The sequence below is a fragment of the Coregonus clupeaformis genome, chromosome 24, assembly GCF_020615455.1.
Source record: "Coregonus clupeaformis isolate EN_2021a chromosome 24, ASM2061545v1, whole genome shotgun sequence".
Taxonomy (NCBI): Eukaryota; Metazoa; Chordata; class Actinopteri; order Salmoniformes; family Salmonidae; genus Coregonus; species Coregonus clupeaformis.
In genome coordinates, this window is record NC_059215.1 from 30,686,585 (window position 1) to 30,707,174 (window position 20,590).

The following is a 20,590-nucleotide window of genomic DNA, read 5'->3' on the forward strand; positions in this document are numbered from 1 at the left end:
TGGGTGGGCATTCCTCCTCGGAGGCGGTTCCGGCTCCGGGCTTGACCACCACCCTCCAACAATCCCCCGTAGCGCCCCTGGTCCGGTCTGGCCCCGCTGGCTGGAGCTGGACTGGACATCGTAGGAGCGGATTGCTTAGGCTCGGTGTGGAGCCGCTGACCGGTACCTGACCAGGCACCGGTGACCCAGGCACGGGTTGTGCCGGACTGACGACGCGCACCCCTGGCTTGGTGCGTGGAGCAGGAACGGGCCGGACCGGGCTGACGATGCGCACCCCTGGCTTGGTGCGTGGAGCAGCAACGGGCCGGACCGGGCTGACGATGCGCACCCCTGGCTTGGTGCGTGGAGCAGGAACGGGCCGTACCGGGCTGACGACTCGCACCCCTGGCTTGGTGCGAGTGGCAGGAACAGGCCGGGCCGGGCTGGCGACGCGCACCGTAGGCTTGGTGCGAGGGGCAGGAACAGGCCGGGCCGGGCTGGCGACGCGCACCATTAGCTTGGTGCGTGGAGCAGGAACGGGCCGGACCGGGCTGACGATGCGCACCCCTGGCTTGGTGCGTGGAGCAGGAACGGGCCGTACCGGGCTGACGACTCGCACCCCTGGCTTGGTGCGAGTGGCAGGAACAGGCCGGGCCGGGCCGGGCTGGCGATGCGCACCGTAGGCTTGGTGCGAGGGGCAGGAACAGGCCGGGCCGGGCTGGCGACGCGCACCATTAGCTTGGTGCGGGGGGCAGGAACAGGCCGGACCGGGCTGGCGACGCGCACCATTAGCTTGGTGCGGGGAGCAGGAACAGGCCGGGCCGGGCTGGCAACGCGCACCATTAGCTTGGTGCGGGGGGCAGGAACAGGCCGGGCCGGGCTGGCGACGCGCACCATTAGCTTGGTGCGGGGAGCAGGAACAGGCCGGGCCGGGCTGGCGACGCGCACCATTAGCTTAGTGCGGGGAGCAGGAACGGGCCGTACCGGGCTGGCGACGCGCACCGTAGGCTTGGTGCGAGGGGCAGGAACAGGCCGGGCCGGGCTGGCGACGCGCACCATCAACTTAGTGCGGGGAGCAGGAACGGGCCGGACCGGACTGGTGACACACACCACTTGCTTGGTGTGAGGAGCGGGACTGGGTTTCTTCATAACCCTCCGCTCCCTCAGCTGCCTACACAGTTCCTCTCGCCGTGCCTCTACTCTCTCCCTCTCCCTTATCGCCTCCAGTAGCTCCTCCCTCTGAACCCCTAACTCCTGCTCCCTCTGGACCAATAGCCCCCTTAACCTGGTGGCCTCCTCACCTAACCTCCCAATACGCCCTGTAGCTGCCTCCTGCTGCCCCGTCGCCCATGCCGTGTGCCCCCCCCTAAAATTTTTTTGGGGTTGCCTCTCGTCTGTCCGACGACGACACTGTTGACGCCGTTGCTCCTCTCTCCGGCGCGCCTCCACCGTCTCCTCCCACGGACGGCGATCCATCCCGGTCTGGATTTCCTCCCAGGTCCAGGACCCCTGCCCGTCCAAGATCTGCTCCCACGTCCAGGCTGTCTGCTCCTGGGCACGCTGCTTGGTCCTGTTTTGGTGGGATCTTCTGTCACGATCGTCGAAGGAGGAGGACCAAGGCGCAGCGTGATATTCGTACATACTTATTTTTATTTAATGAATACACGAACAACAAAACAACAAACGATAACGTGACGTCCTAGGTCTAACACAACCTACTTGGAACAAGATCCCACAACTACTGTGGGAAAACAGCCTGTCTAAATGTGGTTCCCAATCAGAGACAACCAGCAACAGCTGACACTCGTTGCCTCTGATTGAGAACCACTCTGGCCAACATAGAAATACACCAACTAGAAACTACAACACAGAACACAAACACATAGAATCTACACACCCTGGCTCAACATATAGAGTCCCCAGAGCCAGGGTGTGACAGTAAGCATTTCACTGTAAGGTCTACACCTATTGTATTCGGCGCATGTGGCAAATAAAATGTGATTTGATTTGATTTGAAACAAGCCACTTATGATTCCCCACGTATCTTGTCATTCTTGGTAGCCATCTGGCCATCCAGATTCACAACAACACGCTGACGCTGACACGCACATCATTTTCGTGACGATGTCAGCTAACCCATCTATGCAAACCTGCTGATTAGAAGGTCCTGTGTAGATTATATTTTCAACCAGCAACTATCAGGAAATAACACTGATCAAATGTTTTCACGCTTTCAGTACTAGTTTAATCAGCTGTTGTACAATATGAAACATAAAACACTGGACAAACAGAATTTTGACTGCACTGGGCCTTTAAGACATTTTTTGTTGGTCCAGTGGCCTTGCTTATTTCTGCAAAATATGATCGGAATAGCTTCTGTAAATGCTGAGATAAATAACCACTTTTTTTAACCAGGTTGGTCTCTTGAGATAAAAATCTAATTTTCAAGACAGACCTGGACCAAGACAGCAGCCCAGCATCAATACATCAGTTACAGACAAACAGACACATGACATCAACAAGACGCAGAAACATGAATACAAAAAGCAGCACGGTTGTACATTACACAAGTCAGAAAAATTATATTAAAGTGCAATATGTCAAATCAGGGCCATTACAGTATCAAATATCAAATAGTATCAAATACTTCAACGTTTCAACGCCAACTAGTGACAGGGTGACAACTAGAAACAACTACATGCCTCAACAACCTGTTAATCTATTTGTCCTTTGAACACCTCTAGGGACACCAGGGCCTGGAGTTTTAGGTTGGCTTGGAGTGAATTCCAAGACCAGAGGGCTGAGTAATGAAAATACTAATTTACATTTACATCATTTAGCAGACGCTCTTATTAAGAGCGACTTACACATTGGTGCATTCAACTTAAGATAGCCTGTGGGACAACCACTTTTTATTTATTTAATTTTTTATGGGGGGTGGGGGAAGAAGGATTACTTTATACTATTCCAGGTATTCCTTAAAGAGGTAGGGTTTCAAATGTCTCCAGAAGGTGGTCAGTGACTCCGCTGTCCTGGCGTCGTGGGGGACCTTGTTCCACCATTGGGGTGCCAGAGCAGCGAATAGCTTTGACTGGGCTGAGCGGGAACTGTGCTTCCGTAGAGGTAGGGGAGCTAGCAGGCCAGAGGTGGATGAACGTAGTGCCCTCGTTTGGGTGTAGGATCAGAGCCTGAAGGTAAGGAGGTGCCGTTCCCCTCACAGCTCCGTAGGCAAGCACCATGGTCTTGTAGTAGATGCGAGCCTCAACTGGAAGCCAGTGGAGTGTGCGGAGGAGCGGGGTGACATGAGAGAACTTGGGAAGGTTGAACACCAGACGGGCTGCAGCGTTCTGGATAAATTATAGGGGTTTAATGGCACAGGCAGGGAGCCCAGCCAACAGCGAGTTGCAGTAATCCAGACGGGAGATGACAAGTGCCTGGATTAGGACCTGTGCCGCTTTTTGTGTAAGGTAGGGTCGTACTCTGCAAATGTTGTAGAGCATGAACCTGCAGGATCTGGTCACCGCTTTGATGTTAGCCGAGAACGACAGGGTGTTGTCCAGGGTCACGCCAAGGTTCTTTGCACTCTGGGAGGAGGACACAATGGAGTTGTCAACCGTGATGGCGAGATCATGGAGCGGGCATTCCTTCCCTGGGAGGAAGAGCAGCTCCGTCTTGCCGAGGTTCAGCTTGAGGTGGTGATCCGACATCCACACTGATATGTCTGCCAGACATGCAGAGATGCGATTCACCACCTGGGGGAAAGGAGAAAATTAATTGTGTGTCGTCTGCGTAGCAATGATAGGAGAGACCATGTGAGGATATGACAGAGCCAAGTGAGTTGGTGTATAGAGAGAATAGGAGAGGGCCTAGAACTGAGTCCTGGGGGACACCAGTGGTGAGAGCATGTGGTGCGGAGACAGATTCTCGCCACGCCACCTGGTAGGAGCGACCTGTCAGGTAGGACGCAATCCAAGAGTGAGCAGCGCCGGAGATGCCCAACTCGGAGAGGGTGGAGAGGAGGATCTGATGGTTCACAGTATCAAAGGCAGCGGATAGGTCTAGAAGGATTAGAGCAGAGGAGAGAGAGTTAGCTTTAGCAGTGCGGAGAGCCTCCGTGACACAGAGAAGAGCAGTCTCAGTTGAATGACCAGCCTTGAAACCTGACTGGTTTGGATCAAGAAGGTCATTCTGAGAGAGATAGCAGGAGAGTTGGCTAGAGACGGCACGCTCAAGAGTTTTGGAGAGAAAAGAAAGAAGGGATACTGGTCTGTAGTTGTTGACATCGGAGGGATCGAGTGTAGGTTTTTTGAGGAGGGGTGCAACTCTCGCTCTCTTGAAGACGGAAGGGACATGGCCAGCGGTCAAGGATGAGTTGATGAGCGAGGTGAGGTAAGGGAGAAGGTCTCCGGAAATGGTCTGGAGAAGAGAGGAGGGGATAGGGTCAAGCGGGCAGGTTGTTGGGCGGCCGGCCGTCACAAGTCGCAAGATTTCATCTGGAGAGAGAGGGGAGAAAGAAGTCAAAGCATAGGGTAGGGTAGTGTGAGCAGGACCAGCGGTGTCATTTGACTAAATAAATGAGGATCGGATGTCGTCAACCTTCTTTTCAAAATGGTTGACGAAGTCATCCACAGAGAGGGAGGAGGGAGGGGGAGGAGTAGGAGGATTCAGCAGGGAGGAGAAGGTGGGAAAGAGCTTCCTAGGGTTAGAGGCAGAGGCTTGAAATTTTGAGTGGTAGAAAGTGTCTTTAGCAGCGGAAACAGAGGAAGAGAATGTAGAGAGGAGGGAGTGAAAAGATGACAGGTCCGCAGGGAGTCTAGTTTTCCTCCATTTCCGCTCGGCTGCCCGGAGCCCTCTTCTGTGAGCTCGCAATGAGTCATCAAGCCACGGAGCAGGAGGGGAGGACCGAGCCGGCCGGGAGGATAGGGGACATAGAGAGTCAAAAGATGCAGAAAGGGAGGAGAGGAGGGTTGAAAATACTCCTCTTTTTTTTCCATGTGCTGTTCTAATTTTCGGGACTGTTAGCATACTCAGACATTTTTTTCCAGTCACCAATTATTCAATATTTCAGTGTGTCCTAGGCCATATAATTTTACATACGACTATTTGAGCCAATCATTATAAAAATTACTTGAGTTAGGTAGATGCTAAGATGCATTTTTTTTTATCTCCGAAAATGCCATCCAGATGCTGTAGGCTAATATTAACAAAAGGTCAAGGTCACAGTGATTGAACATGTTCAGTAGGTCCCATACACCCTTACATATTGGTGAAGATGCTGAAAAAGCATTTTGATTGAAATTGGTTCAGTGGGTACTGAGGGAACATAGGGCTGAGGGAACAAAGGGTTGAGGGAACAAATGGTTGAGGGATCAAAGGGTTGAGGGATCAAAGGGTTGAGGGAACAAAGGGTTGAGGGAACATATGGCTGAGGGATGGGACCACCCATACGTAAAAATGTATGCACGCATGACTGTAAGTCGCTTTGGATAAAAGCGTCTGCTAAATGGCATATTTATTTATTATATTTAACATATGGCTGCAGGAACACAGGGTTGAGGGAACATAGGCCTGAGGAAACATAGGATTGAGGGATTTTGGGCTGAGGTAACATAGGGTTGAGGGAACACAGGGTTGAGGGAACATAGGGTTGAGGGAACATAGGGTTGAGGGATAATAGGGCAGAGGGACAATAGGGCAGAGGGAGAATAGGGTTGACAGATCATAGGGTGTGAGGAGCACACCCACTTTTTCCGGCGTAACGGCTACGTGCACATCACGTGGTAGACGCCGCTGCACGGAGACAGTTAAGAACAGCCGCTGAAGTAGCAGATTGCGGGAGGCGAGTTTCTTGCTAGGGTGTAACGAACAAAATGGGAGTCGAAATTGAGACAATAACCCCGGGCGATGGTAAAATATTTTTTATGCATATCTTCGCTTAAGATTTATGATGGATTTCCGTTCTTTCAAATTAATTAATAATCGTTTCTGACTTCTTCTCATGCCCGTTATCCTGTTTTTCTAAGCGCTTTTTCTTCCACAGGAAGGACTTTCCCTAAAAAAGGACAGACGTGTGTCGTGCATTATGTTGGTGAGTTTGGGAGATTTTCTGAGGTTTATGCATGTACCACTGCAAATTCCAAACGTTTCTTTGATTCATTCATTATTTTGATAGGCCGCATGTTGTATCAGTAGCCTTGGCGAATGGGTGTATTTTTGTCTCGGGCTCTATTGGCTGTGTAGGAATACTATATTTTTTAATTCAAGGGAATTTCATTAGGATGCAATTGCAAATACAACTGTAGCTGGCCACCCATCCATGTGTTGCATTAAAGCTTTTTGTACAGGGAGGCTGCTTCTTTGTATTGGAATGCAGTTATAGGAACATTGGAACATCGCGTGCGAGAAGTCTCTACTACTTTGTTACATTGTTGCCGCCTGTCACCATCGGTGGTTGTAGTATGGTAAAAGCAATTTAATGTGTCTGTCTTGAAAGCCTTCAGACGTCGGCCGACGCAGAGTTAAGTCCGAGACACCGACAAGACGGTGAGGGATTTAAACCATGTCTGATTTCCTGCCTAAATTTGATAGAACGGATTATCGCAGTCTGGAGTGACTCGTTTCCTTTTAATTGTTTACTAATTAGTTTAATGGAACAATCCCAATAGGATAATAGGTGCAGTGGTTGATTTATTTTTTTCAGTTAGATTGACATTGCCATTTGATAAGAGCGTCTTCTAAATGACTTAAATGTAAATGTTATGTTAAAGGTAGACTCAGTGATGCTCATCTGATACATATCTGCTGTGCTGGTCATGGCAACGTCATGTCGCTGAGTCTACTTTTAAGACCGTCTCCTATTTGCACAGTCTACTCAATGAAAGGGGCATTTAGGCTAGTTGTTACATTCAACAACCATACTGTTTAACCTCAAAGAAATACAACTGAAAATGTTATTGAATTCCATCCCTAATAGATAATTAAATAGAGAGACGTGCAGCAGGGTCATTGAATCTGGCCACTGTACAGCACGCCAGCGATTAGCGCCCTCCCGGCCTGATTGGCGTTAATAACAGTACATAGCGGATGGCTCCTTGGATGTACAGTATGCCTGTCTGCAGACGCCCAGTTATGGCCCCATTTTCCAGTCTTTTTTTCCCACCTCAGAGACCGCTGCAGGGGCTATTTCTGCAATCCTTGGAATCCCTTATTCTGACTTGATTAGATTAGTTTATCAGTCGCATGCACAGGGTCGCAGATGTAATTGCAGGGTACAGCTCCAACAGTGCAGGTCAAAAAGAGACGTGAATAAAACAATAATTATAATAATCTATACATATTTACAACTGTAACAATGATGTATGTCCATTGGGGGACAGTATTTGTCTGTCTGCTTGAGCTCAAGTTCATTTTGGTTTTAGTACAGGACTTGCACCCCCAGTTCAGTCCTGAAATTATTGCTTTAAAACATAGACAGACCATCTCTGTTACAGATTGTCAAAATAAATCCTTTCTGCTCTGTTCTCATTTCCTCCTTCCTGTTCAGGCTCCCTGACAGATGGACGCAAGTTTGACTCCTCCCGTGACCGGGACAAGCCCTTTAGGTTTAAAATAGGAAAACAGGAAGTGATCCGTGGCTGGGAAGAGGGAATGGTGCAGGTGGGTGTACTGTGCAGATGTCTCTGGTGTCTATCTGCCTCTAATTCTAGGAAGTACATGAGAAGGGTTTTGCATTGAAATTACCACATCTCCTTGTAACTGAGAGGTTGCAATTTAGACATGCAGTAACACAGAAAATCCCATCTGTGTATGAGGGAATGTATATGTATTTGCAGTGCAGTCACTTACAGTGCCTTCAAAGTATTCACACCCCTTAGCTTCTTCCACATTTTATCTTACAAGGTGGGATTATAATTGATTGATTTGTAGTTTTTTTTTAAACGTTCTACACAAAATACTGTCTACACAAAATAAAGTGAAAGAAATTCTAACATTTTGTAAGAAATTCATGAAAAATAAAACACTCTTGATTTTACATACGTATTCAACCCCCTGAGTCAATACATATTAGAATCACCTTAGGCAGTGACTACAGCTGTGAGTCTTTCTGGGTAAGTCTCTAAGAGTTTTGCACACCTGGATTGTACAATATTTGCACATTATTCTTTTAAAATGTCAAGCTCTGTCAAATTGGTTGTTGATCATTGCTAGACAACCATTTTCAGGTCTTGCCATAGATTTTCATGCAGATTTAAATCAAAACTGTAACTCGGCCACTCAGGAACATTCACTGTCTTCTTGGTAAGCAACTCCGGTGTAGATTTGGCCTTGTGTTTTAGGTTATTGCCCTACTGAAAGGTGAATACATCTCCCAGTCTCTGGTGGGAAGCAGACTGAACCAGGTTTTCCTCTAGGATTTTGCCTGTGCTTAGCTCCATTCCATTTATTTTTATCCTGGAAAAACTCCCCAGTCCTTAACAATTACAAGCATACCCATAACATGATGCAGCCACTAGTATGCTTGAAAATATGGAGAGTGGTCCAATACAACACTTTTGTATTCATGACAAAAAGGGAATTGCTTTGCCATATTTTTGTGTAGTTTTACTTTAATGTCTTGTTGCAAACAGGATGCATGTTTTGGAATATTTTTTATTTTGTACAGGCATCATTCTTTTCCCTTCTATCATTTAGGTTAGTATTTTGGAGTAACTACAATGTTGTTGATCCATTCTCAGTTTTCTCCTATCACAGCCATTAAACTCTGTAACTGTTTGTTTTAAAGTTCTCATTGGCCTCATTGTGAAATCCCTGAGTGGATTCCTTCTTCTCCGGCAACTGAGTTAGGAAGGACGCCTTAATAACTTCACTATGCTCAAAGGGATATTTAATGTTTTATTTTTTACCCATCTACCAATAGGTGCCCTTTGCGAGGCATTGGAAAACCTCCCTGGTCTTTTGTGTTTGAAATTCACTGCTCGACTGAGGGACCGTGCAATTATCTGTATGTGTGGGGTACAGAGATGAGACAGTCATTCATGATAAACACTATTTCACACAGTGACTCCTGAATTTATTTAGGCTTGCCATAACAAAGGTGTTGAATACTTATTGACTCAAGACATTTCATGTTTTCATTTGTAATGAATTTATAAACATTTCTACAAACATACAGTGAGGGGAAAAAAGTATTTGATCCCTTGCTGATTTTGTACGTTTGCCCACTGACAAAGAAATGACAGGCTATAATTTTAATGGTAGGTTTATTTGAACAGTGAGAGACAGAATAACAACAAAAAAATCCAGAAAAACGCATGTCAAAAATGTTATAAATTGATTTGCATTTTAATGAGGGAAATAAGTATTTGACCCCCTCTCAATCAGAAAGATTTCTGGCTCCCAGGTGTCTTTTATACAGGTAACGAGCTGAGATTAGGAGCACACTCTTAAAGGGAGTGCTCCTAATCTCAGCTTGTTACCTGTATAAAAGGCACCTGTCCACAGAAGCAATCAATCAATCAGATTCCAAACTCTCCACCATGGCCAAGACCAAAGAGCTCTCCAATGATGTCAGGGACCTACACAAGGCTGGAATGGGCTACAAGACCATCGCCAAGCAGCTTGGTGAGAAGGTGACAACAGTTGGTGCGATTATTCGCAAATGGAAGAAACACAAAATAACTGTCAATCTCCCCGGCCTGGGGCTCCATGCAAGATCTTACATCGTGGAGTTGCAATGATCATGAGAACGGTCAGGAACCAGCCCAGAACTACACAGGAGGATATTGTCAATGATCTCAAGGCAGCTGGGACCATAGTCACCAAGAAAACAATTGGTAACACACTACGCCGTGAAGGACTGAAATCCTGCAGCGCCCGCAAGGTCCCCCTGCTCAAGAAAGCACATATACATGCCCGTCTGAAGTTTGCCAATGAACATCTGAATGATTCAGAAGAGAACTGGGTGAAAGTGTTGTGGTCAGATGAGACCAAAATGGAGCTCTTTGGCATCAACTCAACTCACCGTGTTTGGAGGAGGAGGAATGCTGCCTATGACCCCAAGAACACCATCCCCACTGTCAAACATGGAGGTGGAAACATTATGCTTTGGGGGTGTTTTTCTGCTAAGGGGACAGGACAACTTCACTGCATCAAAGGGACGATGGACGGGGCCATGTACCGTCAAATCTTGGGTGAGAACCTCCTTCCCTCAGCCAGGGCATTGAAAATGGGTCGTGGATGGGTATTCCAGCATGACAATGACCCAAAACACACGGCCAAGGCAACAAAGGAGTGGCTCAAGAAGAAGCACATTAAGGTCCTGGAGTAGCCTAGCCAGTCTCCAGACCTTAATCCCATAGAAAATCTGTGGAGGGAACTGAAGGTTCGAGTTGCCAAACGTCAGCCTCGAAACCTTTATGACTTGGAGAAGATCTGCAAAGAGGAGTGGGACAAAATCCCTCCTGAGATGTGTGCAAACCTGGTGGCCAACTACAAGAAACGTCTGACCTCTGTGATTGCCAACAAGGGTTTTGCCACCAAGTACTAAGTCATGTTTTGCAGAGGGGTCAAATACTTATTTCCCTCATTAAAATGCAATGTGTTTTTCTGGATTTTTTTGTTGTTATTCTGTCTCTCACTGTTCAAATAAACCTACCATTAAAATTATAGACTGATCATTTCTTTGTCAGTGGGCAAACGTACAAAATCAGCAGGGGATCAAATACTTTTTTCCCTCACTGTAAGCAGCAATTGACCCAAGCCCAGATGCTCACTATTTGAATACTAAACAGAGGATGGTGTGTGTAGGGGAGTTGTTTGTCATGTTTTTTTTTTTTTCACCTTTATTTAACCAGGTAAACCAGTTGAGAACAAGTTCTCATTTACAACTGCGACCTGGCCAAGATAAAGCAAAGCAGTGCGATAAAAACAACAACACAGAGTTACATATGGGGTAAAACAAAGTCAAAAATACAACAGAAATACATATAATATACAGTGTGTGCAAATTTAGCAAGTTATGGAGGTAAGGCAATAAAATAGGCTATAGTGCAAAATAATTACAATTAGTATTAACACTGGAATGATAGATGTGCAAGAGATGACGTGCAAATAGAGATACTGGGGTACAAATGAGCAAAATAAATAACAATATAGGGATGAGGTAGTTGGGCGGGCTAATTTCAGATGGGCTGTGTACAGGTGCAGTGATCGGTAAGGTGCTCTGACAACTGATGCTTAAAGTTAGTGAGGGAGATAAGTGTCTCCAGCTTCAGAGATTTTTGCAATTTGTTCCAGTCATTGGCAGCAGAGAACTGGAAGGAATTGCGGCCAAAGGAGGTGTTGGCTTTGGGGATGACCAGTGAGATATACCCGCTGGAGTGCAGACTACGGGTGGGTGTTGCTATGGTGACCAATGAGCTAAGATAAGGCGGGGATTTGCCTAGCAGTGATTTATAGATGGCCTGGAGCCAGTGGGTTTGGCGACGAATATGTAGTGAGGACCAGCCAACAAGAGCGTACAGGTCACAGTGGTGGGTATTATATGGGGCTTTGGAGACAAAACGGATGGCACTGTGATAGACTACATCCAATTTGCTGAGTAGAGTGTTGGAGGCTATTTTGTAAATGACATCGCCGAAGTCAAGGATCGGTAGGATAGTCAGTTTTACGAGGGCATGTTTGGCAGCATGAGTGAAGGAGGCTTTGTTGCGAAATAGGAAACCGATTCTAGATTTAACTTTGGATTGGAGATTCTTAATGTGAGTCTGGAAGGAGAGTTTACAGTCTAACCAGACACCTAGATATTTGTAGTTGTCCACATACTCTAGGTCAGACCCGTCGAGAGTAGTGATTCTAGTCGGGTGGGCGGGTGCAAGCAGCGTTCGGTTGAAGAGCATGCATTTAGTTGTTGTAAGTGTGGGGACTCTGATGAAAATGCTGAGGGCTCTTGTGGAGTGCCATTAGCTGGGAGAATACCTAGCCCACACAACAAGACTAATACGGGCACATCTGAATCTGTTGCACTAACCAATTGCCTGTCAATAGCCCAGACAAAATGCTTTGAGGTACACAAGGTCTCAGTTCTCTCCCTCCTGTTGCACACATCTCCCTTTTAATCTTCTGCAGCTACACTTCACATGGCTGTAAAACAAAGAGGGCAGACTGTGTGCACTGCCCCATGCAACTACTTCAGTGTTTTATAGACCCCACCAAGCATGTCATATGTTCAGATAACACCATGTATCAGTGGTGGAAAAAGTACCCAATTGTCATACTTGAGTAAAAGTACCTTAATAGAAAATTAAGTAAAAGTCAGCCAGTAAAATGCTACTTGAGTAAAAGTCTAAAAGTATTTGTTTTTAAATATACTTAAATATCAAAAGTATAAATCATTTCAAATGCCTTATTAAGCAAACCAGACTGCACCATTTTTTATTTATTTACAGATAGCCAGGGGCACACTGCAACATCATTTACATGACAGACAAAATTAGATTTTTTCTCTCCAAAAAATCACATTTGTAGGATTTTTAATGAATTTATTTGCAAATTATGGTGGAAAATAAGTATTTGGTCAATAACAAAAGTTTCTCAGTACTTTGTTATATACCCTTTGTTGGCAATGACACAGGTCAAACATTTTCTGTAAGTCTTCACAAGGTTTTCACACACTGTTGCTGGTATTTTGGCCCATTCCTCCATGCAGATCTCCTCTAGAGCAGTGATGTTTTGGGGCTGTCGCTGGGCAACACGGACTTTCAACTCCCTCCAAAGATTTTCTATGGGGTTGAGATCTGGAGACTGGCTAGGCCACTCCAGGACCTTGAAATGCTTCTTACGAAGCCACTCCTTCGTTGCCCGGGCGGTGTGTTTGGGATCATTGTCATGCTGAAAGACCCAGCCACGTTTCATCTTCAATGCCCTTGCTGATGGAAGGAGGTTTTCACTCAAAATCTCACGATACATGGCCCCATTCATTCTTTCCTTTACACGGATCAGTCGTCCTGGTCCCTTTGCAGAAAAACAGCCCCAAAGCATGATGTTTCCACCCTTATGCTTCACAGTAGGTATGGTGTTCTTTGGATGCAACTCAGCATTCTTTGTTCTCCAAACACGACGAGTTGAGTTTTTACCAAAAAGTTATATTTTGGTTTCATATGCCCATATGCCATTCTCCCAATCCTCTTCTGGATCATCCAAATGCACTCTAGCAAACTTCAGACGGGCCTGGACATGTACTGGCTTAAGCAGGGGGACACGTCTGGCACTGCAGGATTTGAGTCCCTGGCGGTGTAGTGTGTTACTGATGGTAGGCTTTGTTACTTTGGTCCCAGCTCTCTGCAGGTCATTCACTAGGTGAGATCTTGCGTGGAGCCCCAGATCGAGGGAGATTATCAGTGGTCTTGTATGTCTTCCATTTCCTAATAATTGCTCCCACAGTTGATTTCTTCAAACCAAGCTGCTTACCTATTGCAGATTCAGTCTTCCCAGCCTGGTGCAGGTCTACCATTTTGTTTCTGGTGTCCTTTGACAGCTCTTTAGTCTTGGCCATAGTGGAGTTTGGAGTGTGACTGTTTGAGGTTGTGGACAGGTGTCTTTTATACTGATAACAAGTGCAAACATGTGCCATTAATACAGGTAACGAGTGGAAGACAGAGGAGCCTATTAAAGAATTTGTTACAGGTCTGTGAGAGCCAGAAATCTTGCTTGTTTGTAGGTGACCAAATAATTATTTTGCAAATAAATTCATAAAAAATCCTACAATGTGATTTTCTGGATTTTTTTTCTCAATTTGTCTGTCATAGTTGACGTGTACCTATGATGAAAATTACAGGCCTCTCTCATCTTTTTAAGTGGGAGAACTTGCACAATTGGTGGCTGACTAAATACTTTTTTTTCCCCACTGTACCCCAAAAAACGACTTAGGTAAAAGTAAAACTTAAGTACTTTACACCACTGCTATGCATGAAGACCATTTTCCTGTACCTGGAACAGTGAAATTCATTAAACAATTTAAATGCATTTCCTCTGGATAATCTTGACCAAGGGTATCATATACAGTGCCTTCAGAAAGTATTCACACCACTTTACCTTTTCCACATTTTGTTGTTAACAGCCAGAATTTTAAATGGATAAATTACAATTTTTGTCGTCACTGGCCTACACACACACACAATACCCCATAATGTCAAAGTGGAATTACAGCGAGGGGAAAAAAGTATTTGATCCCCTGCTGATTTTGTACTTTTGCCCACTGACAAAGAAATTATCAGTCTATAATTTTAATGGTAGGTTTATTTGAACAGTGAGAGACAGAATAACAACAAAAAAATCCAGAAAAACGCATGTCAAAAATGTTATAAATTGATTTGCATTTTAATGAGGGAAATAAGTATTTAACCCCTCTGCAAAACATGACTTAGTACTTGGTGGCAAAACCCTTGTTGGCAATCACAGAGGTCAGACGTTTCTTGTAGTTGGCCACCAGGTTTGCACACATCTCAGGAGGGATTTTGTCCCACTCCTCTTTGCAGATCTTCTCCAAGTCATTAAGGTTTCGAGGCTGACATTTGGCAACTCGAACCTTCAGCTCCCTCCACAGATTTTCTATGGGATTAAGGTCTGGAGACTGGCTACTCCAGGACCTTAATGTGCTTCTTCTTGAGACACTCCTTTGTTGCCTTGGCCGTGTGTTTTGGGTCATTGTCATGCTGGAATACCCATCCACGACCCATTTTCAATGCCCTGGCTGAGGGAAGGAGGTTCTCACCCAAGATTTGACGGTACATGGCCCCGTCCATCGTCCCTTTGATGCGGTGAAGTTGTCCTGTCCCCTTAGCAGAAAAACACCCCCAAAGCATAATGTTTCCACCTCCATGTTTGACAGTGGGGATGGTGTTCTTGGGGTCATAGGCAGCATTCCTCCTCCTCCAAACACGGCGAGTTGAGTTGATGCCAAAGAGCTCCATTTTGGTCTCATCTGACCACAACACTTTCACCCAGTTCTCTTCTGAATCATTCAGATGTTCATTGGCAAACGTCAGACGGGCATGTATATGTGCTTTCTTGAGCAGGGGGACCTTGCGGGCGCTGCAGGATTTCAGTCCTTCACGGCGTAGTGTGTTACCAATTGTTTTCTTGGTGACTATGGTCCCAGCTGCCTTGAGATCATTGACAAGATCCTCCTGTGTAGTTCTGGGCTGATTCCTGACCGTTCTCATGATCATTGCAACTCCACGAGGTGAGATCTTGCATGGAGCCCCAGGCCGGGGGAGATTGACAGTTATTTTGTGTTTCTTCCATTTGCGAATAATCGCACCAACTGTTGTCACTTTCTCACCAAGCTGCTTGGCGATGGTCTTGTAGCCCATTCCAGCCTTGTGTAGGTCCCTGACATCATTGGAGAGCTCTTTGGTCTTGGCCATGGTGGAGAGTTTGGAATCTGATTGATTGATTGCTTCTGTGGATAGGTGTCTTTTATACAGGTAACAAGCTGAGATTAGGAGCACTCCCTTTAAGAGTGTGCTCCTAATCTCAGCTCGTTACCTGTATAAAAGACACCTGGGAGCCAGAAATCTTTCTGATTGAGAGGGGGTCAAATACTTATTTCCCTCATTAAAATGCAAATCAATTTATAACATTTTTGACATGTGTTTTTCTGGATTTTTTTGTTGTTATTCTGTCTCTCACTGTTCAAATAAACCTACCATTAAAATTATAGACTGATCATTTCTTTGTCAGTGGGCAAACGTACAAAATCAGCAGGGGATCAAATACTTTTTTCCCTCACTGTAAGTCTAACCAAAAAGTGATGCATAATTAATAAGATTTTAGCAACAAAGTTGTCAACAGTTTCAATGAATGCTTCTCTCAAAAATGAACCATAGGTCAGGCACAGATACGCTGAGATAAGCTATGTCCTCTCTCCCTTTCTTGTCCTGCAGATGAGTGTCGGTCAGAGGGCCAAGCTGACCTGCTCGCCTGACTTTGCTTACGGGGCGAAGGGTCACCCGGGGATCATCCCACCCAACGCCACCCTCATCTTTGATGTTGAGCTACTAAGCCTTGAATGAAGCATCTCCACTGCCTTTTATTTCATTTTTTTGTAAGTACTTTTTGAAGAATTTCAAAGTATTTTGTTATTCTCAGTTGAAGTAATAGTACAAATGCATCTGGTTTGCGTAGTTCAGTCCTGTATATGTCACCTACAAGTCTGGTATGGTTTTAGCAATGGTTTTGATCTAATTCCTTTCTCCTCCTCTTTGTGTCTTTTGCAGGTCACTTCCTACATTGGAAACATATAGAGAAGCTAGGAGAGTCTGCACTTGATTCTATAAGAAGATTGAGTCTATAGTTCCAACACTTTGGTCAATATTTTATCCATGAATACAATATCTGTGTTTTTGTCAGTAGCTAGGTTTCCATCCAATTGTCGACAGATTTTCATGCGAATATTCTAAATGTACATTTTCCCACCGAGATGTTTTCATCAAATTGACTTGTTGCAGATAAATGGTTGTGCGTGATGATGTATTGCACATAAAAATAACCTTTGCAGTTACATTTCCATATACTGATTTATATGGGTTTTCATTACATTTTCAACTCTACTGATGTTTTTTTCACCAAAAATGTTGCGTTATAGCAAATGTGCCCACTGGTATTGGCACGTGTGCTCTAGCCAACAGCTCGCAGATACAGTGCGGGTATAGCCTACAAAAGAGCGAGATTATATATTTTTTGTCAAACGGCAGCCAAGCATCGATCTTCATGTCACCAGAATAAGACCCTCGATATTTATTGAAAGGAGCATCAAGCTCATCACCGTGCACTTTCACCACCCTGTGAAGGTCATTATAACAGCCTAATAAACTGCATGCTTTCCTGAGTCGTAGTGGGAGGACCACACAACATATCATCGCGTGACTTCAAGTTTACTTCGAGATGATAGTTATCAATATTTGCGCATAAAAGCAGAATTAATTTGACCGACACAAAAAGATCCCACCTTGTGTAGCTTATTTTGTTTAGTCGACATTTGGAAAGTTCACAGACAAATTTGCTGTTTCCATCAGGCCTGTGACATGTACTTTACTCGCATAAAAAGTTTGGATGGAAACCTGGTTACTGACTCAGTAATTTTTTCTTCTTCTTTCAATTCATCCTGTTAACACCTATGGACCATAACCTTACAAATCTCGATGTTCTTAATCTTGAATTTTTGAATTGTGCTTTACTTTTGCTTTGTTTCTCAAATTATTGGTTGTGCATGGTTATGAATAATACAAAATACCAATGAAATATTAGCATCGACATTAATATATTTGTAAGAGTACCTATCACTAACATGGACGGCTGGTGCTTGAGTGAATCTTAAAGGGAAAATGCACTCAAACAATCTTTTGGTATTTTTTTTTCATTAGTCCATTGTTGATTCAGTCCCAAAATGTTTTGCATGTCAGCAGTCAAGATATTGGACTTTCAAGAAGCAAAGTGTCACCGGCCACATCATGATGATGAAAATGCTTAGAATGTTTTTGAGTGGATTTTCCCTTTTTAACCGAGGAACAAACATTTAAAAGAATATGAAAAGCACATATTTGCATCCACACCTCTCCCAGCTGAAAGTAGAACAAATATGAATTGATTTTGTTTTGTGTAATGTTGAGTGGCATAGGTGTAGTAAAATATTGAGTCATGGGATACCTTACCTATCAAACAAAATTCTTATTTTATACTGTTAAGTTATCTAGACCTTTCATAGATAGTGATATTTTCTTTCATTTTCATTGTTAATTTTATTAGGAACTAGTACAGTAGAGAATTGTTGTATCACCACCTAGCCCAGTCTGCTTGTTAATAATATCCTGATCTATAGGTGTTTAATGCTTGCATTTGAATAACTTATTATAGTTTTTTCTTTCCAAGTCAAATCTTTAACCCCATTGAGAGCTTTAAACGTGTTATTATTAGTGTAAAGATGGGGGAACCGTATAGATCCAGTTCTCGGGCGCACGCAGTTCGAAGAGAAACTTCTTAGTTTACTTAGCAGTGGATATGATCACATGCAACTTCAAATGCAGCTAGTGCAAGTTAACAAACACGTAATCAGATGGTTATCATCTATAACATTGCAGATGTCATCTGGAGGATTGAATACCTAGTCAGTGAGGCAAGGTCAAATATCACAAATAGAGCTAGATAAAGCCAGAAGAATAATATACTTGTTAAACATGGCTATAACCATTGTGTGTTTTCATGGTCATCACTCACTCACTGTTAAGTTTGCCAAGGTCCCGACATCGGCGTTAGCTATTCTGCTACAGAGTTTTTTTTAATGTCGGGAAAGTGACTTTTGATGGTAAACAGAAAATGGCTCTGTAGTATACTCTCATAAATTGGAGTAGTGATGATGCCTTTCTTAGAAGTGAAATGCTTGAAATTCAGGGTTGTGGAATCGATTCAATTGTGACCTCCCCACCTTATTTTGTTTCACAACTTGCCATTATATTTTTCAGATGCTAACTTTCTAACTAAGAATGACTTATACTGTACTGTACCTGTAATGTAAGGGTAAATATTTTGTCAGTGTCATTAAGATTGACCACACTGCCTAAATGAAATGCTGTGTTGTTGTATTCAGGTGACCGAGGCATCCATGTTTTGTATCACATTAAATCAAATCTGTTGAAATAGAGTCAATTATAATGCAGAAAGAACCTTTTCAGATGCTGGCCATCGTTGCTCTTGATGTTACAATTTTCTAGGCGTGTGGCACAAAAAACAGTCTTATGTAATGTCTATTTGTGTGCTGAGTTACATACGCAGGCAAAACCAATTATGAACTGCTTTGGGAAGAAAAAAAGAAAATCCCTCTCTGCTCTACCATTAACCTAGAGGACATTGGGTATCTGGGTGTCGTAAAAAGTAGGACATTGGTGGTAGACTATACTGTTGCACTGATATTGGTGGGTATATGGGTATGCATACATTTGATTTATCCTGACTAGGTGAATTAATGGATTATCTGGCATCAAGGATGAAACAATTTTAAAGTATCTGGGTGTTGAATTAGTCTATTTTGCTATAGAAGCTGAATCTGTGGAATAGCTAAACCTTAAGAGTGACCATTCATGTTCATATAGATTAGAACAGGGGTATTCAACTCTTCCCCAACAAGGTCTGGAGCCTGCTGGTTTTCTGTTCTACCTGATAGTTAAGTGCACACACCTGGTGTGCCAGGTCTAAATCAGTCCCTGATTAGAGGGGGACAATGGCTTCATTACATTACATTTTAGTCATTTAGCAGACGCTCTTATCCAGAGCGACTTACAGTTAGTGAGTGCATAAATCTTTTCATACTGGCCCCCAGTGGGAATCGAACCCACAACCCTGGCGTTGCAAAAGCCATGCTCTACCAACTGAGCTACACGGGGCCTTCGAGGTCCAGAGTTGAGTTTGAGGGGATTAGAATATACAGGTAACTTCTAAAATACAGGAAACACTTGAGTAAATGAGGGAAACAAAGTATATTGAAAGCAGGTGCTTCCACATAGGTGTGGTTCCTGAGTTAATTAAGCAATTAACATCCCATCATGCTTAGGGTCATGTATAAAAATGCCCAGTTGCCCATTGTGTGCGTGTGTGCGTGCGTGCGCATTCATTCATTCTGGATCCCCATTAGCTGCTGCCTTGTGTGTGTGACCACATCTCAACCCTATTGAACACTTATGGTATATTCTGGAGCAGTGCCTGAGACAGTGTTTTCCATCAACAAAACACCAAATGATAGAATTTCTTGTGGAAGAATGGTGTCGCATCCTTCCAATAGCTACAGACACTTGTCAAATCTATACCAAGGTGCATTGAAGCTGTTCTGGTGTCTCATGGTGGCCCAATGCCCTATTAAGGCACATTGTGTTGTTGTTTCCTTTATTTTGGCAGTTACCTGTATATGAACCATAAGTCATAGCAAGCCTAAGGCTACACAGGCAGCCCAAATCTGATCTTTTGCCCAATTATTGGCAAAATATCTGATCTGATTGGTCAAAAGACCAATTATTGGCAAAATATCAGAATTAGACTGCCTGTGTAAACGCAGCCATAGAGGAGTGGCATAATTGTTCCACCGTCTGCACTACTCAATTGTCATACTTGAGTAAAAGTAAAGATACCTTAATAGAAAATTACTAAAGTAAAAGTGAAAGTCATCCAGTAAAGTATTACTTGAGTAAAAGTAGGCTATCTGGTTTTAAATGTACTTAAGTACAGTGGTGGAAAAAGTACTCAATTGGCATACTTGAGTAAAAGTAAATGCTATACATCAAATTCCTTATATTAAGCAAACCAGACGGCACATTTAAAAAAAAAAATTATATACACTCCAACACTCAGACATAATTGACAAACGCAGTATTTCTGTAAAGTGAGTGTGCCAGATTGGAGGCAGTAGGGATGGCAATGTATTATATAGATAGGTGTGTGAATTGGACCATATTGCTGTCCTGCCTAAGTGTTCGAAATGCAGCAAGTACTTTTGCGTGTCAGGGAAAATGTATGGGAGTAAAACGTATATATATTCTTTAGGAATGTAGTGGAGTAAAAGTTAATG

At 44.0% G+C, this 20,590-nt stretch overlaps 1 protein-coding gene across 1 annotated transcript; it reads left to right on the forward strand.

The window, feature by feature from the left end:
- The first annotated feature begins 5,775 nt into the window (after positions 1-5,775).
- LOC121538316 (peptidyl-prolyl cis-trans isomerase FKBP1A) lies at positions 5,776-16,550 on the forward strand. Its single transcript, XM_041846195.2, has 5 exons — positions 5,776-5,886; positions 6,020-6,067; positions 7,523-7,635; positions 15,924-16,084; positions 16,257-16,550. Exons 1-4 carry the CDS (start codon positions 5,850-5,852, stop codon positions 16,050-16,052), a joined length of 327 nt encoding a protein of 108 aa, XP_041702129.1. The 5' UTR covers positions 5,776-5,849; the 3' UTR covers positions 16,053-16,084; positions 16,257-16,550.
- Positions 16,551-20,590: the final 4,040 nt, after the last annotated feature.